General features: G+C 39.5%; 1 protein-coding gene across 1 annotated transcript in view; it reads left to right on the top strand.

The window, feature by feature from the left end:
• LOC147237450 (latent-transforming growth factor beta-binding protein 2-like) overlaps positions 1 to 26,549 on the top strand; it is a 102,414-nt gene extending 75,865 nt beyond the window's left edge. Inside the window, exons 15-41 of the mRNA XM_086149169.1 lie at positions 389 to 463; positions 1,275 to 1,400; positions 1,846 to 1,974; positions 2,168 to 2,287; positions 2,580 to 2,699; positions 4,891 to 5,010; positions 5,175 to 5,297; positions 5,408 to 5,533; positions 5,646 to 5,771; positions 5,884 to 6,009; positions 6,226 to 6,351; positions 6,853 to 6,978; positions 7,890 to 8,015; positions 8,286 to 8,405; positions 8,543 to 8,668; positions 10,292 to 10,414; positions 11,012 to 11,140; positions 16,687 to 16,815; positions 17,633 to 17,767; positions 18,673 to 18,870; positions 19,000 to 19,086; positions 19,613 to 19,741; positions 20,384 to 20,524; positions 20,646 to 20,819; positions 20,904 to 21,182; positions 22,378 to 22,527; positions 24,609 to 26,549. Coding sequence (XP_086005295.1) covers positions 389 to 463; positions 1,275 to 1,400; positions 1,846 to 1,974; positions 2,168 to 2,287; positions 2,580 to 2,699; positions 4,891 to 5,010; positions 5,175 to 5,297; positions 5,408 to 5,533; positions 5,646 to 5,771; positions 5,884 to 6,009; positions 6,226 to 6,351; positions 6,853 to 6,978; positions 7,890 to 8,015; positions 8,286 to 8,405; positions 8,543 to 8,668; positions 10,292 to 10,414; positions 11,012 to 11,140; positions 16,687 to 16,815; positions 17,633 to 17,767; positions 18,673 to 18,870; positions 19,000 to 19,086; positions 19,613 to 19,741; positions 20,384 to 20,524; positions 20,646 to 20,819; positions 20,904 to 21,182; positions 22,378 to 22,527; positions 24,609 to 24,784 — 3,665 coding nt within the window. The 3' untranslated portion in view covers positions 24,785 to 26,549. The remainder of the gene's footprint in view (positions 1 to 388; positions 464 to 1,274; positions 1,401 to 1,845; positions 1,975 to 2,167; positions 2,288 to 2,579; positions 2,700 to 4,890; positions 5,011 to 5,174; positions 5,298 to 5,407; positions 5,534 to 5,645; positions 5,772 to 5,883; positions 6,010 to 6,225; positions 6,352 to 6,852; positions 6,979 to 7,889; positions 8,016 to 8,285; positions 8,406 to 8,542; positions 8,669 to 10,291; positions 10,415 to 11,011; positions 11,141 to 16,686; positions 16,816 to 17,632; positions 17,768 to 18,672; positions 18,871 to 18,999; positions 19,087 to 19,612; positions 19,742 to 20,383; positions 20,525 to 20,645; positions 20,820 to 20,903; positions 21,183 to 22,377; positions 22,528 to 24,608) is intronic.
• Positions 26,550 to 27,933: the final 1,384 nt, after the last annotated feature.

Here is a 27,933-nt window from a genome sequence, read left to right as displayed (position 1 = left end):
CATTTTGAATAATTTACTCTGTTTTTTTTTGTTTTTTTTTGTCACCCATCTGTGCATAAAAATTACATGTCAACCATTCAAAATGTCTGCTGCCACTACTCTGTTGTCTAAGACTTTTATCTTAAGTCAAACTGATTTATGTGCACTTTAAGTCTGGGACAAATTTGCTGTGTTGTCCATAAATTGCTCATTGGCGGAAGTGGTAGTCTGTGGATAAACTGCCCTCCTGCCAGTGAAAACATTGACAATCAAGTCTAGTCATTTCTTTCAGTTACTGTTCTGTTTTTAGCCTCTAGAAAGCATACATATTAGTTATAAACTGCCATTTGCTGAAGCAGCTATTTCTCATCCACCAAATACCTCATGGCTATATATTTAATCTTGACAGACACTTCCCTGGACTCTACCAGCGTAAATCTGAGGCCAGATTCAAAGGAAACAGTACACCCAGACGCAGTCACAGGTAGGATGTACAATGTCAGAACATTCATTTATTTATATACTACGACTTTCTCTTGTCAGAGTTGAGTTGGTGAAAATGTAGATTCTTCCTTTTCTTTGGGCTCTTTTCTGATTGCCAAATTGGCTTGAAGATAACATGCTGCACAGAGGCGGAGAGGGCGGGGAACCAAAAAAGTATTCCATTTGGAAGTGTATACTACACTGAGTGGATGTAGGCCCAATCTATGAGAAATGGAGCTTGAACAAGAAAAGGGGTAAAGGGGTGCATGAGTGAAAGGCAAAGGGAGTGAAAATGAAAGTTTTTAGAATTAACAATTATCTTAACCCTCATATTATGCTAAGGGTCAATTTGACCCATTGGGTCAATGGGTGAAATGGGTCAAATTGACCCTTAACATAATAAGAGGGTTAACTCTACATAACAACAGAATATCGTTTTCCTCAAAAATGTCAAAAATGTAAAACCTTGGTAGCTCTGTTTTAAAAGTGTACATTTTAATGCAGAAGGGTCAGAAGACTGCAAATGCCAGGCTCTAATTAGCATGCCTTGTTTTCCCATCACCCCTTACAAAGGAGGTGATAGGACCATCCATAACACCTGTTAGAATGCTAGAGTTGTAAAACCCGCTCCTTCATTAGACCCCTCCAATAAAACTGCAAGAGCATTCCCATGGAGCATTCCCATACTCATGTAACTGGAATCTAACTTTTTCTTTACCTTTTGCATGTTTTATAACCCAACATCCATTATTGCTATTTTCTCCTGCCTGTTGACTCTGCACATTACTTTATCTGTTTGAATATCTGTGAAGGCATTGACAAGTGCGCCATCACCCCCTCCATCTGTGGCCATGGGAAATGCATTCCTGTGCAAACTGGGTACACCTGCCAGTGTGAGCCTGGATTCAAACTCAGTGTGCTACAAACCAACTGTATTGGTAAGCACCCATTGTAGGGGAAGCAGTATAGACCGATAACACCAGAAGCTTCAGAGGGTCTGTTTAATGTCATCTAATTTCAACCATATTTTCTACACAAAACATTGCAAGGCACTGAAAAGAAATGAAGTGAATCAAAATGAACAGAATCTACTTATTTTTGTTGACCTGTTTCCTTGGCACTTGATCAAGCCACACAAAGATCTGTCACTTTAATGTGATTACCCCCGGCCTCACAAATAAGGCTTTGGCTGCAGCCTCTGCTCGGCTCTACTCGGTTGGGTTCAGACCAATCATGAGTGAAGCTCGTATCGTTCAGCAGCTCAGGAATAAGAGCTTGAAAATTTACTGTCTCTAATTGTAAAAGCCAATTTGTAACTAATAACTCCTCTCAACTCTCTTTCTCCCCTGCCTGTTCTTTCTGTCTTTGTTTATGCCATTGCAGATGTAAATGAATGTGAGAATGACCCATGTGAGGGTAAGGGCAGTTGTACCAACAACTATGGCTCTTACACCTGTCATTGCTACACTGGTTACAGCCAGGTGATCACGCAGAACAGGAGGTTTTGTCAAGGTATGCTATAAGCAAAACAGTTAAATGTTTCCATGGGATAAAAGCCGTCCACTTGTTTTGTTTTATTTCTTTATCGCTGCCAGAGGCCCTTTATCAGCACTATTCATTGAAAAAGCTCACTGGCCTAATGAACGTTGTGGAACACAATAGTCACTTTTTTCCATTCTCCTTGGTTTTTCATTCCAATGGGCAGACATTAATGAGTGCAGCATACCCAACAAATGCCAGAATGGGAACTGTGTCAACACGGAAGGATCTTACTCCTGTGAATGCAACAGTGGCTATGCCAAGACTTGGAGAGGCCAATGTGAAGGTAATCTGCACACAAGTGCAAAGCACTGAAGAAATGAAAAAGTTGTATAGAAATTGATTTGAAGTAAATGCTGGACCGACCTTTGTGCCATGAGGTCATGTTTAGCCCAGAAAACACATGCACTTCAGACTAAGCCAAGAAAAGCATAAAGGCCATTTTTACACATCTGCGTACATCCGTATTTGCTTCTGCGACTCCACATTATTTCAGTCACATGGATGTTATTATTTCAGTCACATGGATGTTTGCCTATATTGATAGCCGATTCAAATGATTATTTCCACCACTTCAGATGTGGATGAGTGCCAGGATCGCAGCTCCTGTCCTAGTGGTATCTGCCTCAACACTGTGGGTTCCTTCCAGTGCCAGTCCTGTAGGACAGGATTCAGACCCATCAATGAGAGATGTGTGGGTAAGGACATCCCACCACTCATACTATTCCAGCCTGCACACAGTATCCCATGCAATGAATGCAATGGTGTTTCAAACCATTTTTAGAGAATGAGCCTAGTTATTCATTAACTTTCTACACATTTCCTTTACTAGGTTTCATTTTAGTTTGACTAGGCTTCTGACACTACCAGGAATAGCCACAGTGTTGTGGTTACAAGTCCCTTTGTAACCTGCTGACAGCTTCCATTGTAGTTCAGCTTACCAAACAGTGTGAGCAAAATTAGCTTTCTTTTCATACAAAGGACATTGACTGCTGATGAGTACAAAATAAATGAGAATATATTTTGTTTTATGTTTCCAAAGCCAAAATGATAGCTCAAAACCACAGTAATTTTGGCAATATAACATGGAGCAGGCTCAGGTCTCCACCCTCTCAGTCCACCCAGTATCCCCTCGTATGAAATATCAACCAATCCAGCAGCCTCAGCATATCCCTAATATTGTTTAAACACATTTGCTGTGTTATTGTTGATCTTTCAATATCACTAGCCCCTGTAAAAAGATTGTTTATAATTCTTAAATTTGGGAGATTCCAAATATTTTGTCTTGGCCACAGCCTTAAACAAACAGCATATTATTCTTGGAGAGCTCTGGTCACTATATTGTTGGACCCAATCGAGGCTAGCAGAGCTTTTTTTTACAGTGGTGGAGCTAGGTAAGAGGAGTGGGCAGTCTCCAAAGATGCATGAGTAGGTCAAAGGTTTGAGTCCCTCGTGTAAAGAGGTCTTGACTGCAAAATACCCTTGTAAGGTGGTCTGTGGCCCAGTTTAAGGTATTGGTGTGAATTAACATATTAAGATGCAAAGATCTACGGCATGAATCATCTGTAATATTTAAAATAGCGTGCCAGCAGCTGTCTAACTAAATCTGACCCGGTTACATAACAGCTAGTCCACCGTTACTTACCACATCACCTCTCAATGACCTTGCACTCCTCTAATTTGTTTGGAAACCCAAGCTCCTCAGTTGAGCGTTTGAGAGATGTGAAAAGCTGAGCAACTTAATGAATCATGGAAAGTCAACCCTTCAAAGCATATGGTACTTTGGAGTTCCTCATAATCGATCTTCTGTTGTGTGTGTGATGACTGATTTAAACCTTTAAAATTTGTCGTGTGTTCGGTCTGAAGTCCCATTATTGCCTTGCTTCCAGAGAAAACGTGAGTGAAGCCACTTTGTGCTAATAAAGTCACTAATTTGGGATTTGTATAAATGAGTGTTGAATCAATTGAAATTGAGAGGAGCCCTGTTAATTAGGAATAAATTTGGAGCTAAATTATATTACCACTATCATTCACATAGAGTGCAAAAACGCCTACAGTGTGCGCCGGGCTTCTGTTCATTTCAAATAGAACGGTAGTTTGTGCCAAATTGGCAGGATTGTCGATAAATCAAATTGCTGATGTGATAGAGAATACAGCTCCATTGACATTTTAGGGCTTATTTGAGAGATGTTCAATGAATGTAGGAACAAAACATTGGGCCACAATGACTGACTGACAGCTGGCCTAGCATAATTCAGTATGTGCTGTCACAATGTGTACTCTGTTTCACCCGTGCTGTCTCAAGTTAACATGCGTCCTTCACCTCCTTTGCAGATAACTTTTCCTTCCTCTTACTCCATGTCTAAGTGACACATAATCAGACTCTGTCTTTGCCATCACCTTTACCTCCCTCGCACTTGATGATTTCAGCTGTAAACTGCATGAGGTTTTCCACAAGTGGTAATTCCAGGGTCAACCGCTCTGACTCATGTAGTGGAAAAGACAGGTCTTTGCAAGTAGTGGAAGCCTTCATGAATGAGCTTTAAGACTATGTTCTGATGCAACTTCATGACTGCTGTTATTTTGCTCACCAATTACACTGTAATCATTTCCCCGTTACTGGTGTGCTGCAATTTTTCTTTATCTTTTTTATTGACCTAGCTGTAATTTCCTTAGCTTGTGAATTTGAGAAATTTGTTTCCAATTGTTTCTTGTTTCTTAAGCCCTCCCAATATGATAGAAATCAATTATGTTTGCTGCAAAGCATGAATAGAAAAAAACAAACTACCCATATAAAAAATGCATGAATTAATCACTATGTTAAAAACCTGCATCAGAGTTTTTAATAAACCTGTCCGCATGTGGTCTGTCCTGAACCCTGTCACCCAGATGTAAATGAGTGCTTGAACCAGACCATATGCAGTCATGGAAGGTGTGTCAACTCTGAAGGCTCCTATACCTGCAACTGTTTCCATGGATACAAACTCACACTGGACAACAATTGTCAAGGTAATTGTAAATCCAGACATCATAATGACCATCATCAAAGTAACACTGGTGTGTTGTGTTCCACGATCCAATTATGCAGGTCCCACAATACCATTGATGATTTGAACAGCTTCAAAGAATTAGAGGGTGTCATTTTCAGAGGCCTCCCTTTTTCTTGTCCCCAGATGTGGATGAGTGTCTACTTCCGGGAGTCTGTCTCCATGGGCATTGTGTCAATCTGGACGGCACATTCAGATGCACCTGTAACCATGGTTACCAAGTCACTTCAGACAGCAAAGACTGTGAAGGTCTGCAAAATATTATCTAGAGCTGTTGGGCGTAACTCATTATTCCATTCTTCTCAGCTTGTGGCACTCTTTCAACAGCAGTGTAATGTCTATGGACTTCTGTCTTTTAGATGTGGATGAATGTGCCACTGGTAGTGTGTGCCCAGGGGGAATTTGCATCAACACCCCAGGTTCCTATACCTGCCAGAACTGCAGACCTGGATTTGAAAGATCTGTTGATGGACTGAGATGTGAAGGCAGGAAATCATCTGTCACATGATTTGCACTGAGCTGTAATTGTTGGCAAAGATGAGTAAATTGTGGGAATTTTTTCCTATCGGATGATAAATTTTATTTTTGTGTCTCCAGATGTTGACGAATGTGCTCAAGGTGACGTATGCCTGGGTGGTGTATGTGCCAACACAGCAGGATCCTACACCTGCACCAGATGTAAGGCTGGCTACAGAGTGTCCCCAGACTATCGGAGGTGTGAAGGTAAATTCAATCCAGGTTTAGATTTATTCAGTACATTTTTGTCAGAAAAAAAACATCCACCTGTTGTTCATTGTAAAAATAAGTGACAGAACATGTCTGTCCATGCCACCAGATATAGATGAGTGCCAGTCCCTTTCTATGTGTGCCAATGGGATCTGTCTAAACTCGGAAGGCTCATACACCTGTGAGAACTGCCCCACAGGGTACAGAGTATCTTATGACGGGGAGCTCTGTGAAGGTTGGTTTGCACTGCACTTGTTAAAATGAATTCCTTGCATGGCATTAGTTGTACTGTATCTTATTTTTAAGTACAAAGCACTAACACAGGGGGAAATAATGGAGTTTACCGGGCAATATAATTGTTTTGTTTGTTCTTGGCTGTAAGTATATCTCTATCCTGCAGTAAATGTTGAATCTAATGTCCATATCCAATATCTGTGCTGTTTTATACCAGATATTGACGAGTGTGTGCTGCCAACTTCATGCCCCCGGGGTACATGTACAAACACAGAAGGTTCCTTCACATGCACTGTCTGTCAGCCAGGTTTCAAAATCTCTGAGGATGGACAGGAGTGTGATGGTGAGGCTTTTGGCTATGATTTTATGGTAATAATCTTTGCAAGTTCTTTGCTTGCACACAGATGTTTCCTCCTTATCAAAACACATGAATACAGTTTAGAATTTGACAGTGCTGTTGAACATGTTTCTCATGTTCATAGCTGGTTTGGATTGCATGTAAACAGCATGAGGTGTGACTGAATCAACCCAAAGCTCTATCATCTGAGCTCAAAATCCTAAAATACTCCTTGCAGACATCACATCATAGCTGGATGAAAGACCCCTCCACCTTTGGCACTGTTCATTTGAATCTTGCTCAACACAATGAGACACCAGCCCTCAAATAGAACATTATGTCAGGCAATTGTTAGATAGCTCAGTTAGAGAGATAGAGCTGTTGACATTTGAATCTCTTGGTTCCAGTCATTTCCAGACGAGGCCATTAGTATTGGAAGACAGTGTCTTTTTTTTTAAACCAGAGATGGCAATCGTATTTATGACGTGTCCATGTATTTGTGTCCAGATATAGATGAGTGCTTGGTGGGTAATGTTTGTCTGGGCCAGCTGTGCTCCAATACTGCAGGATCATACACCTGTGGGAGCTGCGGTGCTGGCCTGCGCCTCTCTCAGGATGGTTTTAGCTGTGAGGGTAAGTTCATTTCTCTATCTTCAGAATAAAGCTGCCACTATGGTAAACACTGGACCAAATTTAGACCACAGTAAAGAGAAATGCTTTCGACCAGGAACATTATTACAGACAATCTTGAAAGTGTTTAATAATTTCTCACGACATGATTTATGAGATCAATGAAGTAAGGCGGCTACTTTGACAAAGCCGGGGCTGGGGAGGTCTGTCTGTCATGACTTCATAAGAAGGAAAATATGCATAATTTTTAGTGGGTTCAAACATAGCCTCATTCAGTCATATTTACCGCAATGTGTTTTTTAATGGCCATGTTGATCTTGCCCCGGGAAGAAGATCCCCCACTGATATGTATCTTTATCTTGGGAAAAGGTTTTAAAAGCAATTCGAACTCCAAGCCGGCCTCTGACAGAATTTTAAAGGATGTCTCTGACACCATGGAACATATCAAGGACTTAATTTGAAATGAACACAACACCTCCTCAGTAGTCCATATACTTCTGCAAACTCAATGTGCTGAATTTGCCCCGTTCACCCAAAGTTAAAACTCAGCCAACTTAATCACTTCACATGAGCCCACTGTAGTTTCTCTTTAGGAAATATAATACTTGCTGAGCCCTGGAATTTTCAGTGATAGAAGTTGAAGCTAGTCACTCATTGTTTGTAGATACAGAAATTATACACCACTGGCAAAGACTTGCCACCAGATTCGATGATCTTATTGTATGCTTATTTTCCCACTCTTTTTAATAAAATACTGTCAGAATGATCGACGAACAGATTTACAAACTGTACTGTAGATGAGGCCTAGCTGTACTTGTCAGAGAGTAAATCAAAGAAATAAGATTTTTTTGTAAAAAGTTGTCTTGACTCAAGATCATAACCCTTAGCTATCTTTTTCTCCCTCTTTGTCTCAGATATCAATGAGTGCCTGGAATCCTCTGTGTGCCCAAATGGCATCTGTACAAACACAGAGGGCTCCTTCTCCTGCATGTCGTGTGACCCAGGCCACAGAGTAGATCCCAATGGACTTTCGTGTAAAGGTAGAGTGTGTCATTGATTCTGGTCGGCAAAAGATATGATGACTGTCTAGTCATTCTCAGTCATGTTTTCCAGCCCAGTGTAACCCACTATATTAAACTTGTGATTACTTGCTGATGCAAATGATGCACGACTTCTCTGACATGCTCAATGGGGTCTGGGAGGTTTTTACTCCAGATGACAAAACTTTGGCAAATTCATATTAAGGCTCTATGATCTACAGCTGCTGTAATGGTGTCATAATGATGACGTATTTGTTTGTGTCGATGCAGATGTGAACGAATGTGAGGACACAAGCCTGTGTCTGGGAGGTCAATGCATTAACACTGTCGGGTCCTATACTTGCTCCTGCCCTTCTGGCACGGAGCTGGTGGAAGGAAAGTCCTGCAGAGGTATTTCAGGACAATGCATGTAATTTGTTATTTGATACATATGAAAAAAAATCAAAATTATGGTAGTATTTTCTCATGTATTGTCTCTGGCTGATAAGGTAATACTGTAAATGGTTAACTATCTCTTTATGTGACAGATATCGACGAATGTTTAACAACTTTGGGTATATGTGGAGAAGGAACCTGTCTGAACACTGAAGGCTCCTACACATGTGTCTGTCCTGAGGGATATAACTCCATCGATGGAAGGACTGGCTGCCAAGGTAAAGTTGTAAAAAAGACTCACCAGAATCGGAGCGCATTTTCAAATACCTTTATGGGTTTTGTGTAATTGAATGAGGCGCAACGATAATTAGATAAAGTTGTTAATATTCCTTTTTTCATAAACCTTGTTGGCTTGTTTCCTTATTGACACTGTCCTCACTATACTGGCCCTTCATTCCAACGTTATGGGTGCGGAGGCCAGGTCTGGGACTCCTGGCATGGGTCTCTCAGTCCCAGCCAATCAGTGTAATTGCCCATGGCCTCATCAACTGTCTCAACTCACTCGCTCTCAGCTCCGACATTAGTTTGATGTTATTCCAGCCGCACCCAATGACCCACTGGTCATAGTGATGGGGAAATAAATGCAGCCCGACTATAAACTTTGAAAGACAAGCTTCTCTTGTCAACAAACTAAAGCATTTGCTGTTATGATACATTGAATATTTTTGGCTAACATATTAGAATTGGATCAGTGTTGTTTCTGGTGTGTCTAGAAAATATAAAGAGAGGTCAAGTTGAGTAAATGACAGGATGTCTGATGATGTGAAGCACATAGGTGTTCAGGACCTTATAAAATCCTGGCAGCCTCCTGCAGTGGCTGAGGAGCAGAATAGGGGTCAGTCCTCACAGAGGGACATACTTTCACTAAAGCTTTGAGGCTCTGTGTACCAGATATCATGGAGCTGCCCAGCCTGGATCAGGTACTTTGGCTGCCTGCCATGACAAATACTGGGCTCTGATTATCCTATAAATCAGAACTTGTCATATATTTTCATGCAGTCTGTCATTGTGTTTATAGTGCTGATACAATGAAAGCCAGACCCTCAAACATCGATATGCATGAAGGGAGGGTGAAGGGAGGATAAGGCTATGTGAGTTTTTGGGAGTGAAAGATGAGTTCAGTCAAATGAGGCCAAAATGATTCTATGCTTTGAACAGGTCAAAATCACATCAAAAAATCGAACATGCATTGAAACAGAATGAAATCACTGCAGACTGTAATTTTGTTTTAATTAGGATAAACAGATTGTGACATAGCCTTGATGTGCTTTTCAATAAAGTCTTTGAACTGATTCCAAAGCATCATAGTCATTGCGTATCAATGTGTGTACATAAGTCTGTCGTATATTTTTTCTCCTATCGTTGAAAATTAGTGTTTACCTTGTCGTGTCTGCAAGATTCAATTAATTTTCCATGGTTGGAAAAAGAAGACAGGTTTTTCCACCCAGTGATGAATTTCCTGCATCCCCTTACCTTCACCCCCGGCCTTACCTTTCCCTACAGTTCCTATTCCACAAGTAATGCTGTAATGCTGTAATTATCCACCAAACTAAAGCTAATCAAGCATGTAGCATTCATTATTACTTTTTATGAGTCACGAGAAGCGATTCCTGTTTCCCAGCATACCTTGCATGCTCCTAATGGCCAATGTGTCTTGTTTTCGGACAAGCGCTTGATTACAATCTCCTTGTTTTACTTTTAAATAGGAGTGGAGTTCCCTTGGGATTTAAAAGAGATATAGAATACAGAGTAGTTTCGCAATATTCAGTGTGTTGAATATTGCTCAGATAATCTGTCTCAAAATAATCCATTTGCATTTATCTGTCTTCTTTATCCCCTAGATGTGGATGAGTGCAGTAAGGACAATGTTTGTATCCATGGTCAGTGCCTCAACACTGATGGCACTTTCTTGTGCTTGTGTGAAGCTGGCTTCAAGTTCAACTATGACATTGCTGACTGTGAAGGTAATACAGACCAATACCTCTTTTTGATTGCTGTATTGTGCTTGTTAAAGTTATTTTTGTCTCTAGACGCTGCCCCAAGGTTTACATACTGTATGTAATCCAAAATGTCAGCATGAGGTTTTATGCGTATAGTTGTCCATGATTGATTATCTGAAGGCGGTGTGGGCCTTGCTTCAGTGAAAGCATATGGGTATCTTCTATGGTTTAAAGGCTGAGGGGTGCCCTGAAGACATGGTTGGAGGGTTGCAGTCCCTCTCCCCGGGGGGATGTATGAATGACCCCATTGTGAGCCGGAGGTGTTTCTCCCACTGGAACTTCTCCCTCAAGCTCCTTCACAAGTTCTTTGGTTGCTGTGATAATATTGTTCTTGGCCATTCCTCTGGAGTGTTGAATGTACTGAGGACAGCTACACCGCAGATTTTGTGAATGACTCCTGCTGAACAGCCATTACAGTAAAAGCAGAGGGAATGAGAGGGGGATATGAATGTGTGTGTACGAGGAGGGGCATTATTCCATATTGGATTGCACATGTGGTAGCATTTGTGCCTCTGTCTGTCAGTTACTAACAAACATCTGTCTTTCTCTCTTTGTACATAGATCAGAATGAGTGCAAAGAGTTTGGAAGTTCCCTGTGTGGTGCCTGGCACTGTGAGAACACCATTGGCTCTTATCGCTGCTTCATGGGCTGCCAGCCTGGCCTTGAAGGAGAAGATGCCACAGATTGCGGTTGGTAGTCAGACCACCTGTAGTAAACACATTAATAAAATTAGTTCTGTTAATTACAAAACAAAAAACAAGCAATAGCCTGCCAATCCAGAGCCTCTGTGTGTTTGTGTGTGTGTGGCCACGCACGCGTGTGGATGTGTGTGCACGTGTGCACGTGTGCATGTGTGCATGTGTGTTGAGAGCTCTGCCTTACACATGCTTTTTTACTATTCACTTTGGGCTTGACTTTGAGATAAAATCAACTCATCAGACCATTCGCTCTTCAGGTCTTGCTCACTTTCCATAGATAATTACACCATTTTGGCAGGCACAAAGACGTTGATATGAATCAAAAGCTATCAGGTACATGAGGTCTTCTTGCACAAGGGGCCACAGGGGAAATGAGGAGAATTTGCCCCTGAAATTGAGGACCCTTAGAAAGAGGACTGCTTTGTCTTTGGAGGCAGTGAGTGAGGCCAAAAGCTTATAATAGTATGAAGTGAGTCTGGCAGAGGCAAAGGTGAAACAATATCACCACTGTTGTTCTTTTGAGGGGAGACTCTTCTTTTGTCAGCTTAAAGGGGCCCTTACTACCTTGTCCCCCTATGGAACCAGGTTCTAGGTCATCTAGTTTAGCTGGCTGAGCTTGTACATGTGCTACTTCTGGGCCTGCAGCTTGCCAACTACAACATTCACATCACATCCAGTATTCACTGAGCCTCATCTGTTTACTGTCAGGAATAGATGTCCTAAGTTTATGATATCTATGTGTTTTTTTTGGGACAATAACAGAGCAAATGATTTCCTAATTTTAACGGGGGATCCAAACAATCACTGGAGAATGACAGGAGACAAGGGTAGAACAGTGTGAGAGCATCAGAATGGAATGATATGTTGGACTGCAGATGGAAGCTGTGGGTGTTTGTTGATGATTGTGTTTACGTGTGGTTAAAACAGTATTTTTTTTTCCTCCTGACTATATGTTTGTGTTTAAGAAAATACAGAATTGTTATATGTTGCTTTTTTTAAGTGTAGTACATATTCTCAGACTGCCTCCTCCCTGCGAATAAGGAGTTTATCCATCTGGCACCACTTGGAAGAGCACAGATGCTTGTCGTGCGATAAGAACCCATGCTTTCCCCTTTATTGTTAGGATGTACACCATGCTAAACACCTCATTTGCATACAAAGACACCAGCTGCTGTCATCATTTGCCGCACTTTTACTCAGACACTCCTTTATTTGGTGTGTTGCAGAACATTTTGATAGAGCCTAAATGATAAAAAAATAAATAAATTCCCCACTCTTTTTCCAAAATACCAATGATTAAACTTGGCTATAGGCATGTTCAGCTATGGCCATGTTTGACCATCATCTCTCCTGTTGCTATGTTATGATGCCAGTCTTCAAACACACATATACCTCTTCTTTGACTCACAGACCCAGCCTGAGAACCAGGCTCTCTTACCATAAAAATCCAAACCCTACATACAATAGTGGCTTGTTTCACCTCTTGATGGGAAGTTGTGGGAGATGCTGCCAGCACCCTAATAAAAATGCAGGGAGGGATTTCAGTTCCTCCCGGGCATTTTGTCAGCTTGTAAAATTCATCAAATAATTAAGAAAATGCTATACTCTGCATTGTGCAATTTCTGCAAAGGGTAGTTGGTTAATTTTTGATGGGATGGTGGTTGTCTTTGGTTCTGCTTGCAGTTCTAATTTAGATTTAGGTACCACACAAAAGAGGAAAACAGGGCTCTTTCTGCAGTAGCAAATCAGCCACAACAGTCCTATAGGGGCTGTGCTCAGCCCTTCAGTGGTACTGGACACAGGGCCTCTTTGGGCACAGCCAATAAAAAAGGCACTATGGGTAGATGTGTCATTGTTTTTAATCTTAAATTCACCATCATGCTCATAAATTCCCTCCAGCTATGACTTTTTTAATGGGGCTTGCAGGAGGGCGGAACTTGTCTGCGGTCAAACCCTTGCCAGCCTTCCACGTATAGACATTTAAAGACTTTAACATGTGTGCGTGATCACTTACATTATGGAGATGTAAGATTTTGTTTTTTAATTCGTATGCAATCATTATATGAAAGTTTATTGTTTTCTATCATAGTTAAACCAAGATAGGTTATAGATGTAATGAACAGAAATACCTCCCATCATCTTTGCCCACTGGTGTGTGAAATAAACTTTACATATGGGTTCAATCAGACAAGGGGTTGCCCAAAGATTGGGCGTAGTGTGGGTTGCAGAGGGTGAGCCATTCACTGATTTCTATATAACTGTAGCCTGCCACCATGTGCTCCAGATTAACGCATGGCACAGACACTCACACCCCTCCTGTATCTCCAGATCTGGGAAACCTGTTCTTTTCGGCCAGCTTATTAGGATTGGTGCCTTTCAGTCCTCCCCTTAATCACAGCACCTTCTATCTCAACTCAACTCCTCACCCTCTGCTCTACTTCACTTGTTTCCTCTAGGCAGTTTATAACACTGCATGCACTCTGACGTAACTGATTATTGCATGGAAAGAGAAAGCAAGGCAACTTCACGTCCTGCTGGTGTGAGACAAGCTTTTGTTGGAGTTATCTCATCCTTTCCCACAAGCCATTAATGCTATGATTAGCACCACTCTCTCCCTCAATTTAGAAAAACTCAAATGTCTGCTCGTGTAATGCAGGCCTACAGTCGATGAGACATAAAAACCTAAAGCTGTTTTGTCTTCATGTTGCCATTCACAAAAAAATCATTCTTTGTATCTCATATAAACATCTGATTTGCAGCAGATTTTGTTCCATGTTGCTCATGAAAGACACTGACTAAAGATAATTATTTTTTTTCATATATTAGCAGAGCTTTCATTACCCTCCTCCTAGACCTCCCAGCAGACCAGCTGCTGTGATTCCGACATTCCATACCTCATTTATGATATTTACACTTGAGGAAACTACCTTCAGAATACAATATGTATTTATAGAATTTGAAAATATTCTCATAGAACATGTATCTTCAAGTTAATAAGCCAAGTCAGGACAGAAACCCCGACGGAGGACTAGTCCCCAAACAAGCCTGAGAAAGCCGTAATCTGTGTTTAAGTGCCTTGAAAGTGCCTTGTCCAAGTCTTTAAATCAAAAGCCTTTTGGATTTGGAATTTCTTGCTCATTTTCATCTTTCCTCAATTGATACAACCTTTATGAGTGCTCAGGGGCAACATGTAACAGGTTTACACAAGACATGAATGATTCTTACACAATGAATCAACACGCTATAAACACAGGAGGAGCAACTGGATTCACAGTTTTTCCCAAATGGTGAGATGAGATGATTTCAATATTAGCTTTACAAGTACCTAAAGTAATTTATCAAGATGTCAGCAGAGACGTTTATGTAATGTTATTGTCAGTATTTTCCTTGCTTGTAATTGGTCTTCCTGTTTTTCCAAACATAATTAACATTAGTGAAATTCCAGAGTAGAATGGTCATAAAAGGAGACTATTAAACATGAAATAAAATCATTTTTAACATTAAGATAAAGTGAGCATTCTTAAAACTCCATATTTGTAATTGAATCTGAGGAGTGCCCTCACAGTGTAGACCTCTGTAATTCTACTTCCCTGTATTCATAAGAAATGTATTTGATTGAAACATTCATGTTTTTATATACTGTGCTGTACAAAAATAAGAGCAGCAGCTAATCTAAAGTGGTCCCACAGGTGAGCTGGACACCACAGACAGCAGTGTACAGAATGAAGGCGTGACTGAGAGGTCAAGTTAAACTGATGTCTCTCAGAAGATCTGTTCTGGTCCAAGTGTGTTATCAACTGATATCTAACCTAAGCATAACCTTACTGGAATAAACTACCCTGCGATGTTAGCTAAAGATAGAAACAGTCAAAAAATCACAGGGCTCCTCCTTGTGTTTTACCCCTCCTTTTTGTGAAATCCATCTCGGAGAAGTTACCTAACTCTGCTAAACAAAGAAATAATACTAAAAACACACACCCCAACTGATGGGAGGTAATTGTAGGCAGAAATTACTAAGAAAGAAAAAGGGATTAGTCGGCAAATTAGTACGTTTATAAAGTATTGTAAAACAACTACAACCTAGGCATAATGAAAGCATGATTCATGTCTGGATGTAGACAGCAACATTTTTAAATCAGATTATTTTGTTTTGTTAATGATTAACAGTTAGACAGTATTCATCAGTTTGTTATTTCCGATAAACATATGTATTATTTGTTAGCTAAACATCAGTGGTCTTTAGTACTTGCTTGAATAGCAGGGTTTTCATCAGAATCAAGTGATGTAAGATAAAAATAAATTATAAGAAAGATGTATTAAAATCAATTCATTATCCTCCCTTTCAACATGGTAGTTTCATGAGATTAAAAAAAATTAAAAAAAAATGTTTTTTTTCTCCTTATTTGACAGGACTCTGACAGTGTTTATTAACAGAGGCCTTCTTTCAATTTTTCTCTTTTTCCTTTTAATCCATTTCAAATGCGACAACAAAAGCCCAAGATAGGATTTTATGTTAAAATTCTGAACTGTTACAATAAACTATGTTTGTTCTGGGAAAATATGATCCACTGATATCAGTGTTTGGTCTTTCTGCGTTGCTCTGCATGTCAAGGCATTGTGGGTCAAAAGTTTGAGGAGAAAAGTTGAGAAGCAAATCCTTCTTTTTAAAAAGTGTTTGCAAATGGTATAACATATTTCAAACATACATGTCCAATTTGCACCTAAACTTGTAATGCAAAGCTTGAGATTAGTTTATTAATCCTGAAACAACAGTGTGTTTGTGCTTTTTAATATCTGACAGCTCTATTGATTTTCATAGACAAGGACACTAGATCAGTCTCAGGGGCCATTAGGTGTTTCATGGGTATGAAAAAAAATCCCAGTGCAAAGCATCTCCATCTATTGTGTGTACTTTTTTGTCTAATCAAGTTTATGGAAGACAAACAACTGAAACATTTTTAATGCTACCCTGACTAACCATTGTTTGGTTTATTTTGTTCTCATAAGGTTAAAAAAGCACCCCAACTTACTGCTTTAATTGTATGGTGCAGTTTAAAAGTTTTGCCTTCACCAACATGAGCTTTTCAATCAATAAGGTACAGCCATAAAAATGACTTCATCAGAATAGAATAGAAAAGAATAGAATAGAATAATTGTCAGTGGGAAGTGCAGTACAATGAAACTGAGGTGCATCTCCAGTCTGTCTCTCTTACATGCTCACACTCTGCATACACACAAGCACACCCTTGCAAACGTGCACGCACAAATACTATCTGGAATTGAGTGACATGTGTACGGAAAAAGTCCTAACACGGAAATACTCAAGTCTATATTTAAAAACTGGTATTGCCTGATATATTCTGCATCTCTGAGAGGCAATAATCATGGATTATGCACAAAATAAATATTATTGGATCTGAATGGTAGTTTGTTTTGTTTTACAAAAATACCATGTTTGTGATAGAAGAGTGAAGTTCAATCGTGTTGTCGTACATGCATAAATATTGATGTTGTACTTCCCTCTCTGGCTTAAACAGATATCGATGAGTGTGTCAATGAAACCATCTGTGGGAGCCATGGCTTTTGCGAGAACACCGATGGTTCTTTCCGCTGCCAGTGTGATCAAGGCTACACGAACCCACCTGGAGACTTGAGCAAATGTGTCGGTCAGTAACTTAACTTCAAGTATTCATCATTTAAAAAGGCCTCTACACCTTTGGCATGGAAGATGAATTCCAGGATATTTTACATTTCGGTAATTAAGAACTAAGTATTGCTTTGCCTCAGGGTCACAAGCTCTAAAACCAGATTATCCACTATCTCCAGATGCTGTTCGTAGTGCACACACATCAATCCCAATCACAAATACTTTAATCTTAAATATTTTCATTTTTATTATCCTTGGTAAGTGATTTACTGCAAGTTTGATTTACTGCGAGTTTAATTTGTCAATCATTTCTTACAAGATTTTCTGCTGGTTTTTAGTTATTTCTTGCTTATGCATGGGGAATTTCATAGCTATTTACACTTATTTCTGTTAACTCTTATCGCATAACTTTCAAAAACAAAGTAAAAAAACAAACTTTCAGACAAAAATATTTTGCTTAGTCTGGTACATTGAAAATAAGAAGGACCGTGACTATCAGTAGGCAAATTATATACGGCCCTATATACGGCCCTTTTTTGAATAAATGTTTGCTTAGGGAATCCAAGTAACGATCTCCATTTTCTATGTGCAACAATCTGTTCCAAAAGGTCATATCACTTGGATTGAGTGACCTTAAACTGAAAGTGATTGCTTTTTCGAATTTATTGTATTCGGCTGTTTCCAAAGAAATACGTGAATCTTAAACTGGGTATGAAAACTACTTTCAGGAACAAGATGATTCAGTAACCTAGACATGACCCCTGTTGAGCGCATGCCTCTGTGTATGTGCGTGATCCTCACGCACTTCCCATCCTTTCCTCCCGTGTCTTTCTCAGACGTGAATGAGTGTGAGATGAGCTTGGCGCTGTGTGGGGAGGCCCTGTGTGAGAACTTCGATGGCAGCTTCCTGTGCATCTGCCCCAACGACAATGAGGAATTTGATCCCATCACCAGCCAGTGCCGCTCCCTGGGTAATAGAGCAGGACTAGCATTCTCTGTGCCTTACAGGACTTAATTCTCCATCCCATCATTGGGAGACAAAGTTTTCAGTGATTTAATGAGCCATCTCTCATTATCCAAACAGCAAGGACAACGCAGTGGACATGATTTATTCCACATCCCTCTGAGTATCTTTTGACTGCACTATTTGTATTTAGTTTATACACGAGGGGTTTGTTTGGGTGGATTGCATCCAAATATTTAGTTCCGCAGACAGCTGAAGTAATAACTCATCCAGGAAAGTCAAACTAAGGGTTAGTTAATAAAGACCTAGTTTCCCCAGGACAAATAGGGGTAAGGTGTGGCTATTAGAAATAACCACCATGGACAAATTGCTCACATCTATACTAACATTATCCTATGGAGACAGATTACGGATATCCAAAGCAGTAATTCAGAATAGCAAACTAAGCACACTGAGTCATGATAACATCATCACATCTCCTGCTTGATAGCCGCATGTGTACAGGGATTAAGCATATTTACATTATTAAGCGGTGCACCCTCAGCGGGGATGTTTTTTGTCCAGCCTAGTGTCTAAACCCCAGCTATGCCTCTGTGTACCTTTTTGACACATTCCACTGTTTGCTTTTGACGTGTGTTAATCAATCATGTGAAAGTGAATGGTGTGTTGACTCACATGCCAGTGTTTCCATTTGGCTAAGCCAGTAGCTTAAGGGTGAGCCCATGCCTCCAGACAAATGAGCAGTCTCAGCATTGCCAGAGAAGGGTAAAGCGCTACCTGCATGATGGGCTGCAGACAAGCAAAAAGATGAAGAGCAAAGCATAGCTGACACTATTCCTGTGTGACAATTCTCCACAGTCTAGTTTCACTTTTAACTGTGCATCTAAGGTCTATCTCTGTGTTCGATTGCAGGAGATACCATCCTGACCCCAGCCCCTGCTTTATCTTCTTCACGTGATGAGAGAAAGGAGTGTTACTATAACTTGAATGACGCCAACTTTTGTGACAATGTCTTGTCACGCAATACTACCAAACAGGAGTGCTGCTGTACTGTAGGGGCTGGTTGGGGAGACAACTGCGAGATTCACCCCTGTCCTGTTCCAGGAAGAGGTACAATAAAATACTGATTATTATCTAAATAAAGTTTGAAGACAATTCAGAACATTTTGATGCAATCTGTTATTTGTTAACAGTTCTCTTTCATCTTGTTTTTCTTTACTGAATGACTTTTTTTTTCAGATGAGTATAACCAGCTGTGCCCTCATGGTAGTGGATTATTACCCATGCCTCTCTCCTCCACACACAGTGAACAGAGGACTTACATAGGTATTGTCAAGAATATCAACAAGCATGTTTCTTCCAAATGCACATGTTTTGCCCTTAATAAATATTTCATCTGCCAGTACCTTCTCTCTGTTTATTTCAATTCTCGTTCCTTCCATGCACTGGAGACATTGTTTAGGATTTAGAGCTGTGCACACTTCCACTTGAGTTTATGTGCTTTCATAAATCCATTTATTTTATTGACATCCCTAAGCTTTTACAGCTTCCCCCAAGTACAAAAATTGTACATTGGCACCAAAAGGTACACTGCCAGCCCATTTTATTTTCACTAAGGGCAACATTTAATGCCAGATACCAGGCATAATTACTCAGCACCTTTAAATGGGTGTCTCTAAAACTTGCCAGGACCTAACAGAGTACCTGCCTGCATACCTTACTAATTAGTGTAATCTCAGTATCTCTTAACAGCTTCTTTTGAGAGAATTTAATGGCTTTTCAAGCACAGTGCCAGCAGGTTTCTAGCACTTTCGTCACACCAATGTGTATCTCCCACTCTCTCTTTCCGCAGATGCAAATGAGTGTGAAATGTTTGGATCGGACATTTGTAAGAATGGACAGTGCTCAAATTTTTACTCATCTTACACCTGCTACTGTCGCTCTGGCTTTTACTATGACAACATTCGGCTTGAATGCGTGGGTAAGAAGACTGTTTGATATCTGTGAGCTTGATTATAATTTAATAGCCAGACTCCCTGGTAATTATAAACCTATCTTATTCTTTTGGGATATGCATAACTTGATTGACCAAGGACAGCCCAGGGTTCATATTTTGTATATATATATGTGGTCTGGTTGGTGGCCGTTACACCTTGCAGTGGCGCATGCGAAACTCATTTGGGTGGCATACCTCCATCCAGTCATCACTGCAATCATGGTGTGTGTCTCAATGTTCTTGACATTGATTGGTTTGGAAACAGGCATTGCATCTGACATCTGCAAGTTGCCAATTTCATCATAGATGATGAAAAGAATGAACAGGTTCATTTGTTACCACTGTACCATAGCTGCAAAAAAGTAAACCCCAAGTTTACCATGATGATAGGTCTAACTGTATACTGAGTTGTGTTGTTATTTAATATGCTTATAAAATGTGTTTTTGATGGGACCATCGCTTGACCACCATCCTAAAACATCCCAAGGGCCAAACCTAAAAATATCTAAATAACAGAGTAGTTCTGTTTATCTAGGTATCTATTTTGCTTTTAGTTCTGTTTTTTTCACATAAATCATCACTTTGATTCTTCATAGTGTAATGTCTGTGTGCTTTTGTGTTTTATAGATTATGATGAGTGTGAATTTGGAAATGCCTGTGTGGATGGAGTGTGTGTGAACATGGCTGGGTCTTTCAACTGTTTCTGCAGCCCTCCATTGGTTCTGGACAGCACACGACGGCGCTGCATTGGCACCAATACAACAGAGGGTGTGTTGCACACACAAAACACACTCATTCAAACAACACTGATGACACAAATTATGGATACAGAAATGCAAATAAAAAATTGTGTTTATTTTGGTAGCCATTCTTGACCTTTTTCTTTCAGAAACGGTGGAGCCTAATCACGATGTTCATATGGATATCTGCTGGCAGCATCTGGAGGGAGACAATATGTGTTCAGAGCCCCTCCAGGGCCGCAGAACTACTTACACTGAGTGTTGCTGTTTGTATGGCTATGCCTGGAGTGGACAGTGCGCCTTTTGTCCCAGGAGAGACTCTGGTAAGAGGTCATTCATAAAATACCCCAGCCTTATTCAAATAGTCACAATGCAACACTAACTCCTCCGTGTACTGCTGTCTTCAGAGGATTATGCAATAATGTGCAACCTGCCCCGAAGAAGTGGTTCGGACAGTTTGCGGGACCGGCCAGGTTACGAGTATGGTATTGAGGGCCCCGAGGATCCTGTGGAGCCTTTTGTGCCTCCGTACTGGGATAACTACGGCAACCCCGCTGGGCCATACGACATTCCCGAGGGTGTTCCTCTGTTCAATGACAATGACTACAGCATTCGTCAGCCCCCTTTCCGTGTCCCCATTCATCGGCCAAGAGAACACCAGCCACGCCCAGTGAATTCCTACACTGGTAGGTTTAAACATTGCCCATTTTAAATTCATATATCCTGATGTACTATGGGTTTCCTTAGATCTTTAAAAAGTCCTTGAATGTACTAAATTAACTCGCTTAAAAATATGGCCTTTCATATATCTTGAAAGTGACATGAGAAATGATTACATTCTATATGTCTTGTTGAATTTTTTTCAAAATTCCAATCCTCAACGTACCTGGTACCAAAAAGGTTTTGTATAAATAATAACATGCCTCTCACATTATAATTTCACAAATGGGATGACCTCACATGTGTGGTCACAGACCTTCCTGCCGCAAAGTGTAAGGAGCAAAGCACTACCGGGAAACAACGGATGTGAAGTGCATTAGGTAGTTTAGACATTGTAAACATGTAATTTGTGTATGCAGAATTTCATACATTTAGCACATTTTAAGCTTATCTTTCCAGAATCAGACAAATGTTATTCTGCTCTTCCTTTTTCATTCTGGCCTTTCAAAGGTTTTCAATTCTTGTTTTTCTTTCTGGCCAGTAAAAAGTAAGATATTAATCTTCCATTATGTTGAAAAGGTGATATTGCAAGTCTTGAGATGGAAAATGACTGTGATACTTATATGTATATATATATTCTGAATGTTTTATAAGATTTGTCTCACTAGATGAACAATGTTTTTTTAAATTAGTATAAAAAAGGAATATAGTAAGTGTGAAAATAATGAGATGAAGCAGAATTTAGATTAACAGAAGTGTCAGCCAAGCTTAAGAAGAGCAGTATAGTCAGCCCCTCTGACTGAGGTTCAAGATTTTGATAATAGATTAACTTATTAGTTTATACTGAGTAAGGAATTCAAGTGAGAGAACATTTCTTCAATCTGGCTTATAGCCTATTATTGTAACTGTTATCACAACAGTATCATGACAAACAGGAGTTTTTGCTCCCTGTTAAGTCCCCATAGTTCTCTCCCTGAATATCCTGCTCTCTCATAAACCTGTCATAAGAAACATAACACCCGATGTTTGTGAAATAAAGTTTATGTGATCGCAGTGTGATTCTGGTGTTCCCATCCAGGAAGTTTAATGACAGTCAGCCCATCAAAGTCAGACAGATGGACAGACAAACAAAATGAAAAACATTACCTCATCTACCCTGCAAAATAAAGAAAATCTATTTAAAGAAAATGTTTACTCTTATATGTTAATTTTTTCTTTCAGAACGCTATGAAGGCTTTGAGGGCCTCCGTGCAGAAGAATGTGGAATCCTAAACGGCTGTGAAAATGGTCGCTGCGTACGTGTACGGGAAGGCTACACCTGTGATTGCTTCGACGGTTACGAACTTGACCTGAGCAAAATGGCTTGCATAGGTGGGTTCACATTCTAACGTCTCATTTATAATTTTCCAACTCTACTTGCCGTCGCGACTGTAGTTGCTGTTTTCCAACTTTAAGTGTTCAGGGTCTTCTGAGAATCAATACGCAATCATCTTATTTATACATGTTTCAAAATGTGGTGTTGAATGATGAAATCAAACTGCAATGAACTCCGTCTTCATGTTTCATGTCTGTGGAGCCAGGAATTGAATTTATTTCTGTGAGGTAACTCTTCATGCAGCATAATAACAGGCTTAAGGAGAAGCTTTATTTAACAAACTTGCATTAAGTGATGTTTTATGGGAATCTAATGAAAGCAGTGTACTCCCAAAAACATTGTGTGTTAGCCTTTGGTCTGAATATTCCAAAGCTGCATACTGCCAAGAGTAAAGCCTTGAATTATAGCCAAGTGGTGTATTACATCAGCTATTATATCTTTTAAGTGTGCTTTGTTTGTTTTGTAAGAGACTGAGATTGTCTTGTTGTAATGAAATGCTATAATTGTGATTTTCTGTCTGTATACGGACTTATCAGTTCCAAGGCCACACGTTTTCCCAAGGAAACTGAATGAATTCTAACAATGCAGAAACATGTGGGAGCCTTGCAGCTCATGCCATGCCTCCCTTTGTAAATATCACCACTATCATTCCCCCATCAGCATATGACTGAGGGTCATTTGAGACATACCGCTATGACAAGACAATCAGACCTCCCATTCTAAAAGGGAAGGGGCAATCTCACTTGAAGGCCGATAGGAAACACTATCCAGTGTATTGTTAATCTTGCCATCACTGTGAGCAAAGCAGTGTTCAAGGTGGCCAGGATTTGAAGCTGGGGTCTGAGCCAGCCAACACGCAACATGACGACATGTTTGATCAAAAATACACCATGTGTGACCATGCAATATAATCTAATGCTGAGTGAAAAACACATAGCTTATTATAGACTCTTGTATTTTGTAGTACTAAGTACTAAGGTCTTTGCATTATGTTTTCATTGCTGAGATCTCATGACAAATTGGAGGCTCATTTTTCTAAGTTCTTCAGCTAATGGCACCTTACTGGTACTCAAAGAGCTGACGATGTTTGTTTTTCCATTTTTTGGATGAAAGGACTACTTGTTTACGCCTCAGATTTTAGCTGATGTTGGTGATCTAGTTAAATTCATGATGACAAAAAATCACATACTTGTATGTAAAGGAGGAAATACTTCAGTTTCAAAAATGCTTGATCACAAGTAATAACCCAAATTGGAAATGTAACTAGGAAAAATATAGAGGCCATATCAATAATATTTGCCACAAGTATCAAAAATAACAGGGCCCTTGGATGTTGTGTCACATTCTTGTCATGAAATGTATTGTGTTTCACAAAGTGGCACTGCATTTGAGGAGTGCAAATGAATAACTAAATACTTTCTCACACTCCTTTTCTATTGTAACATGTAGCATTCAATTTATGTTATTTCTATAGTTCTTTCATGAGTTGTGAAAATGTGAATTGTGTGTTTAACTGTAATGATATGCTTATTCCTCATAGATTGTTATTCATTCATTTATCATATCATTGTAAATGAACCATTGTGTGTTTAATTTTTTTAGATAGAGTATTTTGCATAAATCAATGTAACACAATAAAAAAGAAAATGAATGAAGAATATTTAAACAACAGACACATGAAATAAAAGATCGTATGACAAATATATCAAATGTATAATAAGTAATGCTGCCAAATAAGCATAGTGTAGTTGAAATTAGATTTAAGTGTAAATACACAGCTCAGTTACAAGAATGTCAAACCTGTACTCTAATACAAGACTTGGGTAAATCCATTTATTTTCTGACCCTGAAAAAGTGAAAAATTATGGGAAACTGCACAGACGAAAGAGGAGGATAGAAAGAATAGCGCTAGATAGAGGAGGTTGATTTGCTGTGGCGACCCTGAAGGGATAAACCTAAAGTAGAAAAAGAAGACGCAGATATTGAGACTGACCACTCGGCAGCAGATGTGGCACAAGTACCTTTTCTGGCTGTGAAATTCCAAGCTTTGACTAACTCATGTCTCTGTGTCCTGCAGACATAAACGAGTGTGAGGATATTAGCGACAAGGTGCCCTTGTGTCAGAACGGAGAGTGCAGCAATACAGAGGGATCCTACAAATGCTCCTGTCTACCCGGCTTTGTGGCCTCAGCTAAGCCACACAAATGCATCCCGGCCATCCCAGAGTCTGAGTTCAGAGAGGCTGGAAACTGATAGTGACTGCTGAACGCCAGTTCCTTTTGCTTCTCTGAAGATCCCCTTAACCCATGCCCCTCTCTCTGGGGCCGGGCATTAAACCTCTTACAGTAATATTGAAACGTCCAAACTGGTTTCCCTACACACAATGCACAGATATGCAAAAGCACACGCTTGCAGGCCGCGAAGAAGACAAAAACATCCCCTCATACACCAGGAATTAATTGTGCAGTGAATGAAGTAATTACATTGGAATTAATATTTCACCTGACATACATCTGCCTTAAAGGGTTTTTGTGGACTGAGCTCTCTAATATAGTAACCCCAGGCAACTTGGTATGCAGATATATTTTACACTTCATTTTCTGTTATTTTTTTTTGTTGTGTTTATTTATTTCATTCACATGATGGGCCTTTAAGCAACCAACCTATTTCAGAGGGGAAACATGTTTCCTCATTTTTTTATCCTGACCATTGACTTCACTAACAGTGTTCGGGGTGATCCTTTTAATCCTTTTAGTTCAAACACACCTACCATCAACATGCTGTCATTCAAAAACCCTTTCCCGGTGTTGTTACACAAACTTTGCAATTTATCTATATTCTAATATGCTAATTAAATTACGTTTTTGGTCATGGACCAAATAACAAAAAAAATGATGGCATTGAAATAAAGAAAAATATATATTTTCCAGACACCCTGTACCCTATAAGATTTATTTTGAGCGGAGAACCAAGTAATACTATTCCCAGACCAAGAGCTGAGTGACAGTTCAGCTGAAAACGTTCACAATCAAGGTTCTTGTCAGAACATGGAAATACCATAGATGTATATGATGATGAGATTATATAATGTTTTGTAAAAGGTGCAATAGATATTGCCGACTATCCTCTGTTTAACACAACATATTGCAGCTTTTGCCACGCCTTGGTTAAAAACTCATTAATGAAGTTGACAGACCCAGTTATTATAACATATTAATTAATCTTACACCCTTAAAAAATCAGCTCGTACCAGGACATCATCAGAACTGGCACAGCACCATATTCCAACCATATTCCATATTCCACAAACAAACATAGCTACTTAAAGTAGGTGGTTGGTTTTATTAACCAGTGTTCACGCTAGCTAAACAACTGTTCATTCAACTGTAGCAGAAGTTGATCCCAGATTTTCCATCAAATCCTTCCCCTGTGTGTATCTCTGAATGTGTGTAAAGACAAAGGCTTTGTTGGAGAGGTTTGGTACATTTTGTACAGCTCTAGTACAATGTATTATTTTTGTTACATATTCTCTGAATGCATTATAGCACAGCCAATAATTTGTTTGACATTAAACATAAAATCTAAAGAAAAAAATCTGCCATTATAGCTTTGTAGATTCATACGTGTCTGTAAAAATGTGTTTTTTAAAGCATATCTTTTTATGTATGAGGAGAATGGCTGACACTGTACCAGAACTGTGTGTTTACCCTGCCCTGTGGAGCAGACAATGAAATTTATTTTTTGGAAGTGGCAGCACTGTTCTTATCACAGACATTTGTCTATTCAAGTTCATTACAAAGACAATGCTTTTGAAATTCAAGCACCAACTTCTGTATGTTACTACTCTTTGGTAAAATATTAGTATTTGTGAACATTATTTCTTTTAGCCTCTGTTAAATCCTTATGAATGTATCATAGACAAGCATCAGAATAGGTATTTGGTTTGTGTAATTGAATCTCCAGGCATACTTTTACATCCTTAGACTTAATAAAATACTGGCATAATTTTTTAATAAAATGAACAATTCTTCAACAATTATTGGAGCACAAAAATGTAAAATATCCACTTCTGTCTTTCCAGAATGATGTTTGCACACAGTAACTAACAACAAACATCACCTTTACAAATGTTTCCATTTGCTCTCCACTGTACTTAATGGTGCTGCTCTGATCATCTGAAACAGACGGGAAGTCTAATGTTTGGTCGATTATTGAACACCTATCAAAAACCTGTGGTCATGCAAATGATTGTTCTTTTGTTTTGTTTACCTCTTGACTGTTATCACCATCAGTCATGAAAATAAAATTGTAAAAAATCTAAATCTCCTCGATGATCTGGGTGGATTCTCTTGCAATTTGCTCAGACGATGCTATTTAAAAGGTCCATCTTTTGCTGCCTGTGATTGGGTAAACAAGTAGATATTGCATTAAACACCAAGAAATATGTTTTTTTTTATGTGTATTGCTTTATTTATGTCATTAACTTTGGAGGCTTGCGGTACAAGTGAGAGAGCACAATGGAACTTGTAAAGAACCTATAACACTGCAAAACAGGCCTGCAGGAGAGTATGGGTCTATCTCCCTGCAAGAGAAACCTCAAATTAGCAAAAAAATCAAAGGTATAAAGTACCCCTTTGTTTTCTCCCACAATATTCTGTAGCATATTGTCTTATACTGATTTTAGATGAGGGATCTGGTGTATCTAGAACAAACTTAGAAAACCTTGTTGAAACTGTGGATCTTCATATAAGCTCAAGGAGAGACTAAAATAGCACACTGGACAGTTTCGATTCCCTTTTTGATTTTATGGGAGGTCCCTCCAGGAGAGGGAGCTGTGCCTGTCCTCTGCAATTTCCCTCGAAGTAGCTGTCAAGTTTTCTGTGTAATATTGCTGTGACATTGAAAACACACTAGAAACAATTTATTGTTGAGGTGAAAATATTTGCTCCCCTCTTCTGTTCTGGGAATTGTGGTGTGTCATGAATATTATGGTGCACTGTGTTTTGCCCCACTCTCTTAAATTATCCCCATCTCTGTTTTTATGCTTTTTAAGCTCATTCGAGCCCATATTTGCCACAGATTGCAACAGAACCAACTGTTTATTTCAAAAGTAAAAAAAGCATACCTTTAACTGATGTGAGAGTTTGGAAATAAACGATAAGAGGCAAGCTGTCACATTGTTTATTGTAAATGGAAAAAAAAAACAGTGAGCAAATAATGATTTTGATTACAGTGTGACTTGAGCTTGCAAAGTCCGAAAATATTCTGTTATTTCCACTGTATGTCTGGTGCAGTATGTTACATAACAGTTCTAACGAGGTTTATAGCCTGTTTCCTAATTAATTACGAGTAGGAAAACTAAGGCAGGAACTGAGAGGAGGCCATATCTCAGGTTATAATCA

Source organism: Fistularia commersonii, chromosome 1 (genome assembly GCF_037954325.1).
Source record: "Fistularia commersonii isolate RoL2024-O1a breed Wild chromosome 1, RoL_Fcom_v1.0, whole genome shotgun sequence".
Taxonomy (NCBI): domain Eukaryota; kingdom Metazoa; phylum Chordata; class Actinopteri; order Syngnathiformes; family Fistulariidae; genus Fistularia; species Fistularia commersonii.
Note: the sequence above shows the minus strand (reverse complement) of the source record. Positions and strands in the feature narration are given on the sequence as shown.